Source organism: Apodemus sylvaticus, chromosome 7 (genome assembly GCF_947179515.1).
Source record: "Apodemus sylvaticus chromosome 7, mApoSyl1.1, whole genome shotgun sequence".
Taxonomy (NCBI): Eukaryota; Metazoa; Chordata; class Mammalia; order Rodentia; family Muridae; genus Apodemus; species Apodemus sylvaticus.
Genome location: NC_067478.1, coordinates 1,259,931 through 1,280,012, shown reverse-complemented (window position 1 = coordinate 1,280,012; position 20,082 = coordinate 1,259,931). Strand labels below are relative to the sequence as shown.

General features: G+C 42.3%; 1 protein-coding gene across 2 annotated transcripts; it reads left to right on the top strand.

Annotated features, from left to right (window-relative positions):
• Positions 1–330: 330 nt before the first annotated feature.
• On the top strand, positions 331–8,723 carry Znf35 (zinc finger protein 35). Of its 2 annotated transcripts, XM_052186890.1 has the most exons (4): positions 331–483; positions 2,296–2,584; positions 3,580–3,727; positions 7,285–8,723. In XM_052186890.1, the coding sequence occupies exons 2-4, from the start codon at positions 2,396–2,398 to the stop codon at positions 8,547–8,549; spliced, it is 1,602 nt and encodes a 533-aa protein (XP_052042850.1). In that variant the 5' UTR covers positions 331–483; positions 2,296–2,395; the 3' UTR covers positions 8,550–8,723. The 2 variants fall into 2 exon arrangements, with proteins under 2 accessions (XP_052042850.1, XP_052042851.1); XM_052186891.1 differs by lacking the exon at positions 331–483 and having other exon boundaries at positions 2,389–2,483.
• The last annotated feature ends 11,359 nt before the right edge of the window (positions 8,724–20,082 follow it).

Below are 20,082 nucleotides of genomic sequence, written 5' to 3'. Positions count from 1 at the left end.
GGAATAAAGTGTTTTAATGTTTATAATTTCCAAAACTAACCTTAATTATATATGAGAATTGTGGCAAATATTGTCCAGACGAAGGATAGGGCTATCCTCTGTACCATTCCGTCAACCTTTCTGTATCACTTGATATTTTGAAGATAAAAATGTTGAGGGAATTTTCTACAATCGTCAGCTCTGGTAGCTGCTCGGCTTGCAAATCACGTCTCTGCCCGGCCGGCTAAAGCCCTGCCCACCCTCGGCACCGAGGCGGACGACCCCCGTAGATTCCTAGAGAGGCCAGCCTGCCTGGGGAGCCGGAAGCCTGGCGCGAGGCACTTCCTGTCCGGTCATTGTTCTCAGCCCGGTTGCTGCCGAGAGCACTGGAGTCTCAGTCCGCGAAGCTGGCGCCGGCCCGGCTGGGCTTCCGTGGCGAGCGGGTCGCGGCGGGCGGCGAGAGGCGCGGGGACTGTCCTCCACAGACCATCGCGGGGCCGGGAGGTAGCTCGGGGCGTCCGGGCCGTGCGGCAAGCCCGCTGGCGGGGACGGAGGAGGGCGGCCTGTGCACACGGCTCCGGCCTGCTGGGGCGAGGGGCCCGCGGGAGTCAGGCCAGAAGACACAAGCACGTGGTGGGACGAGCCTCGGAGACTCTCCTGCCAGGGAGACTTAGCCCCGTCACGGCAGAATAACCCGCCAGAATTACTGTTTGACGCCGTGGTGAAAAGCGCGCCATTACTTAAGAATTTCAGTGTATACAGTAAAGTTGATGTTGGAAAATGAGTAGGATTACCCCTGAAGCAGCAGCAGAATAAGGCGATTTAGTAAACATTCGCACCAGTTTCTAGTAAAAGAACCAAAGAGCGATAGAAGCAAAAACATAAAACTCCTTATATACAGCTGAACTAGATTATTTGGCTTCATCTTAAGTAAAACAACCCCCTTTTTATCTGAAATAAAGAAGTCCCGTTAATTAGTAGTTGTGTGCCTGGCTTTAAGCACTGTCTTAGAAAGCAGTATGGCAATAAGTCTGTACCCTTAGGCTAGTGACCTCACAGTTCCTTCTAAAGGAGTAATGCAGCAGGTCAAAGGAAGTCTGTACTGGAAACTATTACCAAGATACGCAGTCAAGTCCACGATTGCTAAAGAAAAGATTGTAAACAGGGCATTGAGCAAATTTAGAATGCTCTGCCAGTTTGTGTATGTGTGTGTTCTGTATATTGAGAGATAAGACTGTTGTGAAACACTGAGTCAAGAACTGGTTGTGGCCCAGTGGTAGAGCATTTGTCTAGTGTACATCAGGCCTTTGTATGGATTTTATTCCCAGCATGGTAGAAACAAGCACAACCACCAGAACAGAAGGGTGAACTCTGTGCAAGTGCAGTCTGAAGGTGCACACACTGGTGACTGTGTAGGGTATCACCCAATCTGTGTATGTATATGCTTATGCGAATGTATAGGTCAGTTTTATGTGTATATACAATTATAGGTTATCGTGCAACAATTAAAAATAAGGAAAAACAAGGTCAACATGAATAATTGTGCTTTACGACCAATATTTAGTTTTATCAAACATTTGAAAGATGTGAGAACTACAAAAATCAAACACACAAAAAGAATCTCAAAAGTACTTGTAATTATATTCTCTGAGATAATCGTTCTTTTCTCCTTGGTAATGAATCTTTGTAATATCCCCCTTTTAAAAATCCTTCTAGCTGCGCAGTGGTAGCATACCCCAGCACTTGGGAGGCAGAGGCAGAAGCAGGCAGATCTCTGAGTTCAAGGCCAGTCTGGTCTATAGAGTGACTTTCAGAAAAGCCAAGGCTATACAAAGAACCTCTGTCTCGAGGAAACAAGAAAACAAAACAAAATCAGTCTAATTCTGAAAATATGTGTCCCCATAGTAAAAACAAACTAAGTAAAATAATCATTATCACTGGATTGGAATTTTTCCTTTGTTTCCTTCTGTTTTTCTATATAAATGTTTTTACAATTAAAATGTTAGTTCTTCCTCCTTTATTTCTTTTTTTCTTCTTTCTGAGTCTCAATGTGCAGCCCTGGGTGGTCTATGTAGGTTTCCCAGGTCCTGGTATTAAAGATGTATTCTACCAGGGAAAATATTATTTTATATCAGAAATAAAACGTGGTTTATACGTTTCTTTTTGTTAAGTGTTTACAGTCGGCCCCTCTCATTTGCAGGAGAACAGAACATTACTGTCGTCCTGTGATCACTAGCCGAGGACTGCTAACATCAGCCAGTAGCTGAGAGGTATCTGTGCTGTATTTGCTGTTAACTCTGCTTTCTGCTGTTTCAGTGAATAGCTCATCTTGGCTCTGGAGACTTGAAGGTTAGATGGAGCTTGACCGATGTCAGGTGTCCCTCAGCTATCAAGGATCCTGCACTGAACGGAGAAGATGACTGCAGAGTTGAAAGAGACCATGGGCAGAGCCTCTTGGGGCCCAGGGAAGGTGAAAAAGGAAGAAGATGAGGAAAGTGTCATAGGTCAGGTATCCGGCCAACAAGTGTGCTCTGAGCACATCAAAGACTGGGCCCTTGGGGAGGGTCCTTATGTAAGCATCGGCATACCAGAAGAGGAGGAAAAGGTAAATGATGATCTCGGGAGAAGAGAAACGCAGACCTCAAATACTTCCACAGCCACTCTACTGCCAAACCCAGACTCCCTTTTCCTGATTAGGTCTCTGACCTTTATTCCTTTGGAATATAGTGAGACATTTCCTTCTGAATGATGTGCTGGTGTGTTCTGTAAGTCTGCAGCTTCCAACAGTTGCTACATAGAACTTGAGGGTTACAGTATCTTGTTGCCCACGTTATACTGTATTCTAATCAAACCAGATTCTGGGAGTAAGGCCTGGGTTTCTGTGTTTTTACAAATACGTCAAGTGACTCCATCCAGTTCCTTATCATGGTTAATGTCTGCTACCTGAGTATAATTTGGGTTTAGGAGGTCTGGGATGTTGTTACAGATACTGCTCATCTATAGGTAAATAGCTCAGCTCAGCCTGACTTGAATTCCTGAGTCCCCTGCCTTTACTACCCACGTGCTGGGACTAAGGGCATGCATTGCCACACTTTGGCTTGCCCTTAATGGTTTCAAGCACACCCCAGGTTCTTTCAAAGGTCTTCCAGAGCTCTATATGAGAGTATATGATCAGAACCTTGATTGGTTTGATATTTGGGAAACAGAAAATCCTGCTGAAAAATGTGTCCCAGTGCCACCCTCAAACTCCATTACCCAAGGGTGACCTTAAAGCTCTGATGCATCTGCAGCCACCCCCCATGTGCTGGGCTTAAAGCTCTGTGCCAGCATGCCTAATTTCTGTAGTGTGAGGTGAGCACTGTGCAGTCTGAGCTTCTTAAAGCCACACTCCCTGCGGTTTAAGCTAGGACTTGCCAACAGAGTAGGGTGTGTGCTGTAGAGCTGAGCGAGTCACAAATCAAGGTGGGAGCTTTGCTTCTCCAACCAGGTCTCCTAGGGAGGTCTGTGATCCCCAGGAATGTGTTTCCATCCTCAAAGATATGATCACAGTGCTCCAGTCTTCAGTCCCTTCATAAACAAACCATACTCACTTGTTTCTAGGGTCAGAAAATGTTGTGGGACATGGCAGCGGTAGTGAAAACAACTCAGGAGACTGCTGCTGCTTCACCGCTTGGGAGCTGCTGCTCAATGACAGGGACTCTGGCCAAGAGTGAAATCTTGGAGCCTCATGGGAACCTAACCCCACCAGGTAAAGTTCAACTCCCTGATCCCAGTTGCATTAAAACTGTAGGTGGGTGGGTGTCTGGTTTCTCTTTTTGAATCACATAGTGTGAAGGTGTTGACCCTGTCAGTCCTTCAGAGCTTCTTGCATGGTTGCCACTACTAGTAAGAGGCTTATTTCATAGACCACAGAGGTAAATTCTAAACTCACCTTTTCATCATGCTTATTTTCATGTCCTCACGCATGTAAACCCATGTCTTCATGTGTTTAAGTTGCAAGCTAAGGATAGTGCTGGGTATATTTGTTTTCATTTTCTTTTCTGAGATGGTCCCATGGCCCAGACTAGCCCAACATTCACTAAATAGCCAAGACTGACCTAGGAGTCTTTACCTCCCGAGTGCTACCTACCATGTGTGCTGGGGATTAAACCTAAGGCTTCATACATGGTAGGCAAACAGTTTACTAATCAAATTACATCCTCAGTCTTAAATGTCTTAAATATCTTAAGAAGGCTCTGCAGGTAAGAGCACTGGGTGTTCTCCCAGAGGACCTGGGCTTAATTCATATGTTACAGCTCACACCTGTGTATAAGTTCAGTTCCAGCAGAGCTGACTTCCTCAGACATACATATAGACAAAATACCAATGCACGTAAAATAAAAAGAAAGAAGTAATTTTTAAAAGCAACTTTAGGACTAGTGAGACAGCTAAGGGTAAAGACTCCCAATGACCTAAGTTTGAGCCTGAGACCCATGCAGTGGAAGAAAACCAATACATTGACTCCCTAAAGTCAGTCTCTGACAGCCACACATGTGCTTTGACAAGCTACCCCCATCTTTTAATAAATATGAGTTTAAAATTCTTAAAAGATATCTTTAGCTTGGTATCATGGCCTTTAATCCCACCCAGCACTCTGGAGACAGCGACAGATGGATCTCTCTGAGTTTGAAGCCAGCATGGTCTACGTAACTGGTCCAGACCAGCTATGGGCTACATAGTAAGACCCTGTCTCAAACGAACAAAAACTACCTTCAACATGATTTCATTAGTATGAAAATGGTTTAAAAAGTTAATTCAGGCACTGGTCATGATGGCTCACTCATTTAATCCCAGCACTTAGGAGGCAGAGGCAGGTTAGATCCCTGAGTTCTAGGCCAGCCTGGTCTTCAGAGTGAGCAAGGGCTACACAGAGAAACCCTGTCTTAAAAAATTAAACACTAGTTCAGGCCTATCAAATAGCTTAGTGATAATGGCAGGTGTTGCCAAGCTTTTTGACATGAGTCCAATCCCATGAGACCACATGGCAGAACGAGTCATCTCCGGCAAGTTGTCCTCTGACTTCCACATGCACACTGAGGCATATACACATATATACAAAACATACATGTCGGAGGGTGGGGTGACCAATCTATTCAAATACACAGAGATAGGCCGGGTGGTGGTGGTGCACGCCTTTGATCCCAGCACTTGGAAGGCAGAGGCAGGCGGATTTCTGAGTTCGAGGCCAGCCTGGTCTACAGAGTGAGTTCCAGGACAGCCAGAGCTACACAGAGAAACCCTGTCTCGAAACAAAACAAAAACAAAAAACAAACAAAGCAAAACAAAATAAATACACAGAGATTAAGGGTACCCAAGAAGCAAATGGAAATGTTCATCTTTACTGATTGTAAGAGACCACACAGACTAAAAACAGTAAGATGTCCTCACTTAATTAAATCAATCTTTAGTAATGTTGTTTTCATTGTTACCATCTTGGTTTGTTGTTTTGTTTTGAGACAGGGTCTCTCTACATAGCCCTGGCTGTCCTGGAACTCATTATGTAGAAGACTAGGTTAGCCTTGAACTCACAAATATCAACCTGCTAAATGCCTTCCAACTGCTGGAATTAAAGGTTTATACCACAACACATGGCCCATGAAATCAGTCTTGATTGGCTGTGGCAGAATTCTGACTGTGAATAAGGGTTGAGAATGTATTTACATGGGTCAGAAATGTCTCAAGGGGGAAAAATTATGTTTCGTAACTAAAGAGGACACAAAGTAGCTTAGAGGGCCAACTTCATGTAAATTTCAAATCTTTTTTGTTTGTCTCCTGTAGTCTATAGACTTTGAGCATTTGAACGTCCTGTCTCTACTTCCCAGATGTTGAGATCACAGGTGTATACTATCATGCCCACCTGATATCGTTTTATGATTAGGCTTTATTTATTTATTTATTTACTTTGTGTGTGTATGTGTCTACCCACGCCACAGTGCACATACAGAGGTCAGGAGACACTTTTGTGGAGTTAGTTTTGCCCTTCCACTTTTAGGATTTGGGTTTTTGTTTTTTTTGTTTTTTTTTTTTTTTTGTTTTTCCCCCGAGACAGGGTTTCTCTGTATAGCCCTGGCTATCCTGGAACTCACTCTGTAGACCAGGCTGGCCTCGAACTCAGAAATCCGCCTGCCTCTGCCTCCCAGAGTGCTGGGATTACAGGCGTGCGCCACCACCGCCCGGCTCACCCTTCCACTTTTAAATGGTCCCAGAGGTAGGTAGCAAGAACTGTACCAGCTAAACATTATATAGATTGAATGATTTTTAAAACAGTGAAAGGTGTGAGTTTATAGTTCAAATTATAGAGCACATATTTAACATATTTGCTGCCTTTTGTTCAGTCCCCCGCACCAGGAAAAAAATAGTAAAAGGAAGGAAGTCAGATACCGGCATGAGAACTTACTGATGCTCTGGCCGAGGTTGGGAATAGGATATTTGTATGTCTTTGTAGTCCCAGGTCCTTTGGAAGAGCAGCCAGTGTTCTTAACTGCTGAGCCACCCCTAGCCTTGATGGGTTTTTATTTTTTGCTCTGGTTTTGGAGACATAGTCTCTCTGTTTAATCCCTGCTGTCCTCAGACTCAGAGTGATCCTCCTTTCTTGGCTACCTACCTCCCAGGATCACATGTGTGTGTTACCATGTCCAGATTTTATCCTTCTCTTGCTATCTTCACACTCACAAAAGCCTACGTTGGAAGGTCTTTTGTTTATGGATAGGGATTTTCTATAGTTAACTTATCAGTTCTGTGCTTATCCATACTAGCTGCTCCAGAAAAAAGGCAAGTTGTGGAAGGGTTGGTGTCCTTCATAACTACTCACAGTTGTGAGACTTGTCTGTAGATAACCAGAGTGTTGTCTAGAGTTTCAGCCTGTTGCTCTGGTTAAGTGTCTGATCTGACAGAAATAAAGAGGGAAATTTCTCTTTTAATGTACAGGAACAGCAGTTTTAGTTCAGAGTAGCTTGTACAGAAAATGATAACAGGATTGTATGGAAGATGAGATTATCCACCTCAGGAAGAACAGGACCACGATCTCGAGTTTCCAGAACTTCCCCCAAAACACTACTAGCTAGGGGCAAACATTCAGCATGTGGCCTTATATGTCACTCATAGCAGAACCATAATAGATTCTGGTGAGGGCAGGTGTGGCAGAACACAGACTCTTCTGTGGTATTTCCTCTTTGATGAAGTCTTTTATTTACCTGACCTTGATAAACCTATTCTTTTTATAGACCAGAGGAAACTAACATTTATATTTTCTGTTTCTTGCTACAGGTACCAAAACCAAGAACCTAGAGTTATTGATTCCTAAAACAGAGATATGCAATGACTCCGAGAAGACCCCCATGATTTTAGGAAGAATCCAGAAAGGTGACCTTAAAGGACCTGAGTTAGGAGAATCTTGTGAAAAGGGAAATGTGTTAAAAAGGCCGAGAATAAGGAGGGTAAAAGGAGATTTGAAAGAAGCCACAGTGAAAGACTGTCCATTGTCTGAAAGCTTCCGAGACAAGGAAGAAGAGAAATCTAAGGAGGAAGAAGAGAAATCTAAGAAGCCTAGAGGGAAATACAGCCTCAGTTCTCCTGGTAAAAACCAGAAAACACAGCCTGGGCAAAAGCCGTTTACATGTAGCGAGTGTGGGAAAGGCTTTAGTCAGAGTGCGAACCTTGTTGTGCATCAACGAATCCATACTGGAGAGAAGCCCTTTGAGTGTCATGAGTGTGGGAAGGCCTTCATTCAGAGTGCAAACCTTGTTGTGCATCAGAGAATCCACACTGGACAGAAACCCTATGTCTGTGGAAAATGTGGGAAGGCTTTCACTCAGAGTTCAAATCTGACTGTCCATCAGAAAATCCACTCCTTAGAAAAGACCTTTAAGTGTGGTGAATGTGAGAAAGCCTTCAGTTACAGCTCACAACTTGCTCGGCACCAGAAAGTCCACATTACTGAGAAATGCTATGAATGTAATGAGTGTGGAAAAACATTCACTCGAAGCTCCAACCTCATCGTCCATCAGAGGATCCACACTGGGGAGAAGCCTTTCGCCTGCAGTGACTGTGGCAAAGCCTTTACCCAGAGTGCAAATCTTACTGTGCATCAGCGAAGCCACACTGGTGAGAAGCCCTATGAGTGTAAAGACTGTGGGAAAGCCTTCAGTTGTTTTTCTCACCTTATTGTGCACCAGAGAATTCACACTGCAGAGAAACCTTACGACTGTAGTGAATGTGGGAAAGCCTTCAGTCAGCTATCCTGCCTTATTGTCCACCAGAGAATTCACAGTGGAGATCTGCCTTATGTGTGTAATGAGTGTGGGAAGGCCTTCACTTGTAGCTCATACCTACTCATTCATCAAAGAATCCATAATGGGGAAAAACCTTATTTGTGTAACGCATGTGGGAAAGCCTTCAGACAGAGGTCGAGCCTCACTGTCCACCAGCGAACCCACACGGGAGAGAAGCCCTACGAATGTGCAAAGTGTGGTGCAGCTTTTATTTCTAACTCACACCTCATGAGACATCACAGAACCCATCTTGTTGAATAGCAAGGAAGAGGATGATGCGCTGTTCTTGGTCATAACCTACTGCTCCTAACAGTAGGCGCCTCTGTTCTTTATTCTTCCTTTGCCAAAATGAGGGCTATACCCTTTAAAGTTATTTTTCTGGAAGGTAATGTAAACACACACATTATTTAAAGAAAATAAAACTTAAACACCTAAAAGCCAAGGACTTTGTTTTAACTGTATGCATCCTAAGTGGTCATGTTTTTTAAAGGGAATGGGGTTTTTTCCCTCCCATGCATGTACATACTGGTCTTAATCCTGCTAGGTTTCTAAGATTAGATGAGATCATGCTTTGTGAGTGGTGTGGAAGCAGACGGATTGTGACTTTTATAGGAATGGGTCCTATACATTTATTTATTCATATGCATGTATGAATTGAGCTTATTTGGAGAAAGTTTTTGCTCAGTATTTACTTCTTTTTAATTATGAGTTGATTGACCTTTGATCCTGTCCAAATCACACGAGCCACTGAATTTCTATACTGATACATTACCCAGCTAATAACAACTGCCAATTCAGTTATAATTCTCATGTCAACTGTTTCCTGACGTTTTTTAGTAGTGGAGAAGGGGCTGCCGTAGGTATTCCTGCTGCATTGGGTCATCCCACTCCTCCTAAGCTGGTCCTGCCAAAGCTGGTTGAAAATACCAAAGCCCCACTTCTATAGTTGCTGGGGTGTGAAAGAACTTTTTTCCAGGCCTGTTGATAAGTATTGAGAGTAAAGCCAGGAGGCTACAGAGATGGCCTAGTTGGTAAGTGCTATATGCATAAGCCTGAAAGCTTTAGCATTCGACAAAAAGGTAGACATGGTATGAGACTGGAGAGATGGCTCAGTTGTGAAGAGTGCAATGCTGTTGTGGAAGACCCAGGTTCAGCTCCCAGCACCCACACACATTTGACTCAGCCACTTCAACTCCAGTTTCAGCAGATCTGACATTCTCTTCTTGCTTCCTCATGCTCTGGGGACAGACATGGTACTCACTCATACATGCAGACCAAACAGAATAAAACTAGAAAATCTTAAATAGGTAGACATGGTGATAACACATCTGTAACCCCAACACAGAGGTAGGAGGGAGTGGAGAATATGGTGGGAGAGACAGGTGGATCCCTGAAGATCATTAGCCGGCCAGACTAGTCTAATCAATGAGCCAGTTCAGTGTGAGGCCCTGTCTCCAGAGAGCACTCAATGGGAGTCTCTAAAAGTTGACCTCTGGCCCTACACACACACACAATAGACACAGAAAAATCATCCCACTCTCAAATGAAGATAGTTTTGGAGTGCTTATTGCAAAGCATGAGGTCATACACAGATAGTTTGGCAGCACGCCATTTTACTCCCAAGTTAATTCCTTCTGATTAGGGAAGAGGTGTCCTTGGGCATTTGTTACTTCCTTGGTGATTTGTCCATCCCACATCTATCATTTCTCTGCAAGCCCCTAGTTCCTCCTTCCCTAAGCTTCCTGTGGTTGTAACACCTTTGGGAAACTTAGAAGTTATGAAAGTTCGTTCTGAGGACTGCACATTGCAGCAAGCTTTGCACATTGGTAAGACACACTAGCTATCTGATTTTCTTAAGGCCACCATGTAGTGCTGGGACTTGAACTCTGGTCCTCTAGAAAAACAGCTGGTGCTCTGTGACATTTTTTTCTTAAAACAGAGGTAATTTTACACTCTCAGAGTCTGACCCAGATACATGACCTTTAGATTTTGCTTCTTTAGATTGCCTCCCTTTCCAAGTGTGCCATTTTAACTACTACGAAGATGTTTGGCCCCAGGCAGTAGTGATACACACCTTTAATCCCAGCACTTGGGAGGCAGAGGCAGGCAGATTTTTGAGTTCAAGGCCAGCTTGGTCTACAGAGTGTGTGTGTGTGGGGGGGGAAAGATGTTTGGCTAGTCCTTGTCTCACCTCTGATTCTGTAAGTGGTCTAAGAATTTTCCTATTATTTGGAATAAAGAAAAAAACCCAGCCGGGTGGTGGTGTACTCCTGTAATCCAAGCACTCTGGGAGGCAGAGGCAGGCAGATTTCTGAGTTCGAGGCCAGCCTAGTCTACAGAATGAGTTCCAAGACAGCCAGGGCTATACAGAGAAGCCCTGTCTCGAAAAAACCAAATCCAAAAAACCAAAAAAAAAAAAAAAAAACCCTAGTTCCAAGACATAGGTAATTGCTCTCAATAGGTAAACAATCTTCTAGGCTCTATTCTTCCTAAAATCTAAAGATTAAAACAATAACTTATCCTCTGCTTTCAGCATTCCTTAAGTCTAATATATATATATTAACATTTTTGTTAGAGGAATTGCTTATAGTTTCTGCTAAGTGTCAGACTTCTGATTGAGAAACCTGAATTAGTTGGATGTGGTGGCACACTCCATTAATCCCAGCACTGGTAGGGCAGAGGCAGGTGGATTGAGCAGCTTGGTCTACATAGTGAGTCCCAAGACAGCTAGAGCTGCATAGTGAGACCGTGTCTTGAAAAACAAAAACAAACAAAAAAACTGACTTAAAGTTTACTTAAAAATCTGTGTCAAGCTTTATCCAAGCGCTACACAACAGTTACATTTTAATGCACAGTTTGTTGTTCAGTACAGTTAAAACTGACCTTTTGGGTGTTAATGTGATAACCATACCCGGAGTCTATGCTGATGTGGACAAATGGTCAGAGAACCAGTATTTGGCCACTACTCCCAGGTCAGCTCAGTCTCAGGGACTATGGCCACTACAGCTTTGATAAGTTATCTGTTCTCTTGTTCAGAGAAGCCATTGGAATCAACCAGGATATATACTGCAAAGGAGGGAGACAAAACAGGAGGAAATGCCCTCATTTGACCAAGTGATGGCACATGGTCAGCAAAGACCATATCTCAGCCCAGCAGTGGCACAGCTGGTAAAATGCTAAAGGAACCCAGGGTCTTGTCTCCCGGAATCAGGACTGTATTTGAAACTAGTCTTAATAACGACAAATGGTTAATTCTGACCACCTGCATGGTCTTCAACACCTAGCAAGAAAGCATGAGTAAACTGAAAACTAATAACAAAACCCTGACCTTTAAAAAGGGATATGCACTTAGTCCAACTTTACAGGCCTTTGCTTGAGTGATACACTAGATAAAAGTAGTCACAGGCTTACCAGTTGTAATCAAATTAAAAATACTGTCCAGTGCCCTGCCTGGCTGTAAGCAAAGTGTTTGTATACTGTTGATAATTCTAATTTCTCCTTTGCTTCATAAGATCTAAAAAACATCTGCCTGTTTTTTACATCTTGTATGCTAAATATGACCATTGGAAAAGTGTAACTTTTCCTTTTTGTATGTTTTATGATTTGTTTATGTGCATTGCTGTTTTGCCTGTGTGTATGTCTGCGAAGGTGTCAGATCCCCTGGAACTGGAGCTACAGACAGTTGTGAGCTGCTATATGAGTGCAGGGAATTGAACCCAGGGCTTCTGGAAGAGCAGCTAGTACTCTTGACTGCTAAGCTCTCCTCTAGCTCCCTCCCTTCTTCCTTCTGTGAGAAAGGGTTTCTCGATGAACTCACTGAGATCTGCCTGCTTCTGCTCCCAGTGCCTTAGAAGCTTGCCCCACCACGCCTGGCTTCCTTTTTTCTTTTTATCTGTTTTCCTTTCAGATGTTAGCCAGGCCCTGAGCACACACTCACTGTTTCCTGGAAATGCCAAGTTTCTTTTGCCGCATGGCTGCCTGTCGATCTCCATTCCAAACAGCATGGCTTTCTCTAACTTACTGGTCCATAGTTTTTGTTTTCTCTTATGCTCTCATAACAATGTTCTCAAGTATTCCTTCTGAGTCTGGTTCCAAATTCTTTTATGAGTGACTAAAACCCCTCAAAAGGGAACCTCAGTTTCTCCAGTAACAGCTTTCCCAAAAAATTAAAAAAAAAAAAAAGTAATTTAAAACAAATGTTAAGATTCCTTGAGGAGACAATCCTCTCTGATTCCCAACTACACCTTAGGCTGCTTTCCTGAGAAGGATAAATATTATCTGAGTAAACAGGAAATGCAAAGCAAGCAGCTTCCAAAACTATAGAAATGGCAGACCCTGCTGGCTACCTGGATAGTCACCCAAGATTATTCCTCTGGAGCGTTGCAGCATCTTCAGCTTACTGGCCCAGAATATCTGACAATATCTATGAAGTAGGAGTATTGAAGCACTTGCCTGCCTTGTCTTGGCAAAGTTCAGCATTTGACTTCCTTATGTCCTGCATGTCGGGGTCTGGACAGCATGCTGCCAGCAGGTGAGGCAAGGGCAGGCCTTTTGCTCAGTGGCTCGCTTGCCACATTCAATCCAACTCCATATGGATGATCTTCGATGCCCATCATCTTCTTTGAAGTTGAGTGGGGGTGCTTCCAGGAGCTGATGTATCTCACATTCACAAAAAGCTTTATATTATTAAAACATCTTAAATGCCATATTCTGTAGATCCCTGAAGTATTTAAAGACCATCTGTCTATCTAAGGTATATATGAATAGGCAAATGTTGCTTGTTTCTAGCTACTTACTATCTGATTAAATCTGAAAACGTCTATAGAAAGGTAAATAAAACTTATTTTTGTGATAAACTAAACTAGTGCCTAATGAGACTACTAATTTTGATTGACCACTAATTTGCATTTCCAAATTATCCTAAACAGTTTATAATAGCTTTCAAGAACTAGAACTTAAAAAAAAGAACTAGAACTTTGTATTACATTTTTAAATGAGTTAAAACATATATACAGCATATTGTAGCAAAATATCTTAAATTTCTATCAATATACAACAATCTGTATCAAAATAAAATATTTGGTTTTTTGCTGTCTTTAGTTTAAAAGTAGATACAATAATCTACCTTTTTAACCTATTATTCCTATATCCACCTTTTTCTCATTTCATCCCTTCTCCCCTTTCCCCCCTAACACTTGTTAAGAGAAAAGGATAGATAGAAGAAAGAAAAAGAGATCCCTGAATCTAAACTCCTTTGTTTTCCTGACCAAATCAACTTGTGACTGCTCCCCCCCAAATCTATCACCCATCAATTGGCCAAAAAATACCCATCCTAGTTCTTGTAAGGAGGCATCTTTGTTCTCTTAGAATTACTTTCTGCTTTCTGGGGGCAGTGGCATCATGGGGGCCCTAAGAAAATTGTGCTAATGGCCAAGTCTTGGGAGAGCTAGCTGTATCATTTGTTGTCCAGTCTCTGTGTGATGGGAAAGTGCTGGCTTAAAGTTAAAAAAGCACTATATAATCTATCTCTGGGAGTCTTTCTTACCCCTTTCTGTTTATTAACTATATCTTTCTTTTTTTTCAAAGACTTATTATTTATTTTATGTATATGAGTACACTGTAGCTGTCAGACACACCAGAAGAGGGGATCAGCTCCCAATTACAGATGATTGTGAGACACCATGTGGTTCCTGGGAATTGAACTCAGGACCTCTGGAAGAGCAGTCAGTGCTCTTAACCTCTGAGTCATCTCTCCAGCCTCTATGCATACCTTTCAAAATACTATTAGATTTTTCTCTACCTGCATGTTCTGCAGGATTGTGTGGTATTACCTGTTACATGCTTTATGTTGTAAAATGCAAAAAACTGTTTTGTTGTTGTTTTTTTTTTTAAACAAAATCACAAGTGTTTGACTTACAAAATGAAGATTTAGGAGCCAGATGCTTTGGTGAAAGCCTGTTATCTCAGAGAGGCTGAGAAAGCACCCAGCTGAGCTTCCTCCTTAACCCATGTCCCAGAAGGAAAAAAAATATAATAAAACAAAGCAAAATAAACAAAAAACCCTTCTCTGCAAGTCTTAAAATGCCTTTTAAACTGAATGTTTTTCATTTCTATTTCTTGTGCATCTCTTTATCCATCCTCCCGACTTCTTCTCATTCTCTATGGTATTTTCCTATGTTCACTACCTGTCAATTGGTTTGCTTGCTCTGCCTCTTGGTTTATTGTTGATTTTATTCCATTTTGCTTACAATAAACAGAAAGCTCTTGGATTAAAGCTTGTGCTAGGACTGAGCCCCACCACAGCTAGGAACAGGTTTTTCCAGTTTACAATCTCAGACTTCACATTGTGATCAAATATTTTCCAACACTAATCCCCACAGAATATCACCTGACTCTCCCATTGTCTACCACTGGTTGAACTCAAAGCTTAGTCTGCTGTCTGAATCTTTATAAGATTATATAGCAGATCTTTTTTCTAGGTCTTGTGAGAGAGCATCTGTAGGACCCTGGCAGAGTTTTCTTAATCTTCAAAACCTCAGCCGGACGGTGGTGGTGCACGCCTGTCATCCCAGCACTCTGGGAGGCAGAGGCAGGTGGATTTCTGAGTTCGAGGCCAGCCTAGTCTACAGAGTGATATCCAGGACAGCCAGGGCTATGCAGAGAAACCCTGTCTCAAAAAAACCAAATTCAAAAAGAAAGAAAAAAAACCTCAGTGAGACATAGCTCTTGGTTGAGAGGTGACCAATATGAACATACACTGTGGCAGGCTCATCATGTTCTTCAGGTAGTAAGGCACTTGACTTTGATAAATCACCTTAGTCATATCTTTCCCTCACAACAGTGTTGCCATGTCTGCTCACTTTATGGTTAAGAAGGTATTTTTTGATGAATATTTTGATCAGTATTATATACAAAATTATTTTGCATTAGTTTTGCAACTTTTTGTAAGTTGGCAGTTGGATAAAGGCATTATGTTTGATCACTGGTACCCTCATAAAGGCGGGAGGAGAGGATCAACACTAGGTAACTGTCCTTTGACTTCCACATATGCTGAGGTATTGATGTGTACACATGATAATGGTGATGACAACAGCTATTTAATATATTTTATATATAGCTTTTATGAAACAGGGCTTCTTTTTGTAGCCCTGGCCATCCTGTAACTTGCTCTGTAGACCAGGCTGACCTCAAACTCAGAGAACTACTTGTCTCTGCCTCCCAAGTGCTGGGATTAAAGACAAGCGCCACCACCACTTGGAGCAAACAATTTAAACATTATTTCACTGGTTTTTAGTTTTAAACAGCAGCCTATGTTGTGTTAAGATGGGCCTGTAGAAAAACTAAGATAACATTGAATTTGTACTATATCAAGAGGAATTCATATCCAGGCGGTGGTGGTACACGCCTTCAATCCCAGCACTTGGGAGGCAGAGGCAGGCAGATTTCTGAGTTCTAGGGCAGTCTGGTCTACAGGACAGCCAGGACTGTACAGAGAAACCCTGTCTCAAAAAAATTAAAAAAAAAAAAGAGAGGAATTCCCTAGTCACTCATGTCCAGGATCCTTGGTAGATTGTGAATGTGGGTGAATAATAAAATGCACTAGCCTTACCATGTCTTGTGAGGTTTTGGTTATGTTAACTGACATTGTTTTGAACATTATTGCCTAGTGCACACTCATTGATTTTAACAGTCCAGTTCCCTTAATCTTTATCAGGATATGGCAAAATAAATAAATAAATAAATAAATAAAAATACTGCTCTGACTCTCACCTTCAAATATTTGTATGACTGTTGAACATAATATTTATCCGACCCTACTACTTTTATAGACAGTGGAAAATGGAATTTATGAACTTAGAAGGCTGCATGCTTTTCATTGTTGTCTTGAGAGCTATAGTAAGAGTTATTATATAGTCCTCACAGGCAGCAGCACTTACTTATTTTTATGATTCTGTTTTCCAGTTTTTTCTCTTCTTATGAGCAGGGCTCTCTGGTTTCCAAACCTGACGGTTTTTCTAATGAAAACAGAGATTTGTGATGCTGCAGATGCAAGAGACAAAGGTGGAAGAGAATCTTGTCCAGGTGAGTGAACAGTCTGGAAAAAAATGCTAACGAGAAGGATATGGAGAATTTTAAAAGAACTCAGCGAAGCTTGGGGAGTGATTACAGTCTTGGGATATTGGAGACGGGCCCCATTGGGTATCTGTGTGGCTACCCGCACCTCAAACTCACTTTTTCCCTCTCATCTGTGGCATTTCCCCTTTCCCCCTTTTTTTAACTATCTATTCTTTGAATTCAAACCACCCACATGACCTGTTTTACATCATTTTTAGCTTGTGAAGTAGTTTTCCATTTATCTCCATTAACTCCATTCTTGAACTCCCTGGGAATCCACTGCTGCCCCTCAGTGGATGTTGCTCACTCATGGCTTGTGAGCACGTCCCCTCGAAGGCCTCTGTTCCAGACACCGGGCCCCAGGGCTGTCTCCTGCAGCTTCCGGGCCCCATGGCTGTCTCCTGCAGCTTCCGGGCCCCATGGCTGTCTCCTGCAGCTTCCGGGCCCCATGACTGTCTCCTGCAGCTTCCGGGGGCCCCATAGCTGTCTCCTGCAGCTAACGGGCCCCATGGCTGTCTCCTGCGGCTTCTGGGCCCCATGGCTGTCTCCTGCAGCTTCCATGCCACTTTCCCTGCATAGGAGCTGCTCACTGGCTACTTGTTTCAGTTTGGAAGAAACATACTGATCCAGAGGAGGTGTTTCTCAGATTGATTCACCAGAAATAACAGTGAAGAAAAGACATGAGATTAATATCAGCATTTTATATTTGAAGATAAATAGACATATGAAGACATGAAGGAAAACTTTCTCAGAGAAAGTATGTGAATTCATACTTTTCATAAACAAACAGTCAAATCTCATACAAAATTAGAGAATTCATACTGGAGATAAACCTCATACATGTGGGAAAACCTTCCAAGCAAAGACAAACTTCTTACAGGAGAGAAATGCTATCAATGTAAGAACTGTGGAAAAATCTTTTGTCAGAACCCATTTCTTATTAAACATCAATGAATTCATACTGGAGAAAGGCTGTATAAATTTCGGAACGTGACAAAGCCCTTATTGAAAGTACCCCACTTAGTAAACATCAAGAATTCACACAGGAGAGAAATGCTACACTTGTAGCAAGTGTGGTAAAACCTTCTTCCTTCAGAGCATTCGCCTTATTCAACTTCAGAGACCTCACCCTGGCGACAAACTGTGTAAATACAGTGCACGTGGTAAGGGTTGTAACCAGAGTACTATCTGACTCAGCATATGGGAATTTGCACTGGAGAAAAGCCTGATTAATATAAGGACTGTGGAAAGCCCTCTGCTCACGGCTCATCTCTTACTGAACACCATAGGACTCACACTGGCGGGAAGCTCGATAATGTAGAGAACATGAGAAAACCTTCTGGTAATATGCACTCCTCAGAGAAAATGGCAGAGTTCACCCTGGGAGCGAGAAGCCTTATGAGTGCATTGCATGTAGGAAGTTCTTAGGATACCGTTCAGTCCTCTTTAGTTGTGAGGAACTACATAAGTCCGACGAAGGCTAACCTTCGCTTTATGGCACTTTCCCTAGTGGATGACTGATCGCTGTAGGAAGGAGGGGGATGGTAAGGAAGGAGCCTGGCATACTGTGCTCTGAACGTGTCCCAGGAATGGAGAATACGGAGCTTATTCTGGGTGGATGTGAGTTGATAGGAGATAAAAAGGACATTCTACATTTTCAGATAAAGCTTCCCTAGTTCATGTAAACCTCAGAGCAGAATTTCCCTTCAGGAGCATTTTCTTTTTTTTTTTCTCTTTTCTTTCTTTCTTTCTTTCTTTCTTTTTTTTTTTTTTTTAAGATTTATTTATCGTATTTATATGAGTATACTGTAACTATCTTCAGACATACCAGAAGAGGGCATCCTATCTCATTACAGATGGTTGTGAGCCACCATGTGGCTGCTGGGATTTGAACTCAGGACTTCTGGAAGAGCAGTCAGTGCCCTTAACCACTGAGCCATCTCTCCAGCTCCAAGGAGCATTTTCTTGATACACAGCTTCCAAATTGTCAACTTTCAGTCATGATACTGACTGATGAACACTATGTAAATGCAATAAAGTGGTGATGCCAGACCCTTCTAAAGAAGTTCAAGCCATTCATCTGGCCTGTGCCTATACCACACATCTTGGGTTGTCCATCTGTAAATTCGTAGGATTCTGCAATATCACTCCTGCAAACTGCTTTGGTATATTTTCAGTAATTGTTAATTTTGTCCAAGTTCCCAGCCTCTTTCCTAAGCTTCCTGCTTGTACCACTTAGTGATATGTTCAGCCAATATCGTAATAGTTTTCCCTAAGCTCACATTTTTTCTCCAGTATTTTTCTTTTCATTAATTATGGTATATCATGAGAGTTTATAAACCATATAGTGGGATTTCTTCAATCTGTCAGCGGATGATTAAAGACATGGAGACATAATTTATAAAAGTTTAGGCACTATAATTGGGCATATGCTGTTAGATCGTATAAATTAACCTCAACTATTCCTGGCCCGTGTCACTCCTCATGGCTGCTTATCTGCCTCACTCTCTCAGACCCAGCATCCTTTCCTTCCTGTTTCATGCTGGCAGATCCTCCCAAGCCTTGCTTCTATTCCCAGAGACCCCTTTCTCATCCTGGAAGTCCTGCCTTATCTTTCCTGTCTAGCTCTTGGCTGTCAGATGTGAATTAAGCCTGTCAGTGAGTTAGGGAGTTGTATGTTTAACAAATACTGAAGCAGATGATGAACCATAAGAATAACAAAAGCAGAATCTGGGCAGGACTCAGCTCTCTGTGGTACAGCAATCGACAAATGAATAACACCAAGAGCCCCTTCACACAACGTACAAAGATGCTACCCCAACAAAACTGCCATATACTTACCTGTCAGCTCCTATAGCTTTAGGCAGGAGCATTGACACTCATTATTGTATCCACATTATCTGGCACTTAGAAGGTACCTAAATATCTATTAAACTGAACTGTTTAATTAGACATTTTTTAAAAAAAATATTTTCGTTTTATGTGCATTGGTGTTTTGCCTGCATGTATGTCTGTGTGAGGCTGTCAGATCCCCTGGAACAGGAATTAGAGACAGTTGTGTACTGCCATGTGGGGGCTGGGAGTTGGACCTGAGTCCTCTGCAAGAGCAGTCAGTGTTCTTAACCTCTGAGCATCTCGCCAGCCCCCTATTTAGACATTTGAACATGCTAGCATGAAGATTATGACTTTAGCCCTCACAAAGTTATTATGGTGAATTATCTGTGAAGTATTGCTAGAAGCAAGAATTTCAACCTTTTTTCCAAAGTGTTGGATCATCTCACATCCATGAAAATAAATGTAGCTTTAGAGGCACACCTATGTAAACCCATAAAATAAGTAGATAGGAACCAAAAAGTAGTGCTAGCCCAACATAAGATCATTTATCATTAAAAAAGAAAAGTAATAAAGTGGAATCACTACCTGAGCGCATGGCTCCCTGGGATCTTGAGTAATAGCTAGCCGGTCTATCTAGTTAACTTTTCTGAGTTTAGCTACACTCACCCCCCCACACACATATAATTTAAAATAAATCTTTTTTAAAAATTGTTTTAGAGCTGGGCAGTGGTGCTAATCCTCTAGCACCTGGAGTCAGAAGAAGGCAGAGTGAGTTCCAGGACAGCCAGGGCTACACAGAGAAACACTGTCTTGAAAAATAAAAAAAAATATTCTTTTAGCCAGG

What these genes read in the sequence shown, in the direction of transcription:
- Znf35 (XM_052186890.1), top strand. Translation starts at nt 2,396, where the DNA reads ATGACTGCAGAGTTGAAAGAGACCATGGGCAGAGCCTCTTGGGGCCCA. An exon ending in TACCAGAAGAGGAGGAAAAG is followed by an intron (nt 2,585 to 3,579) that starts GTAAATGATGAT and finishes ACTTGTTTCTAG; the next exon opens with GGTCAGAAAATGTTGTGGGA. An exon ending in TGGGAACCTAACCCCACCAG is followed by an intron (nt 3,728 to 7,284) that starts GTAAAGTTCAAC and finishes TTCTTGCTACAG; the next exon opens with GTACCAAAACCAAGAACCTA.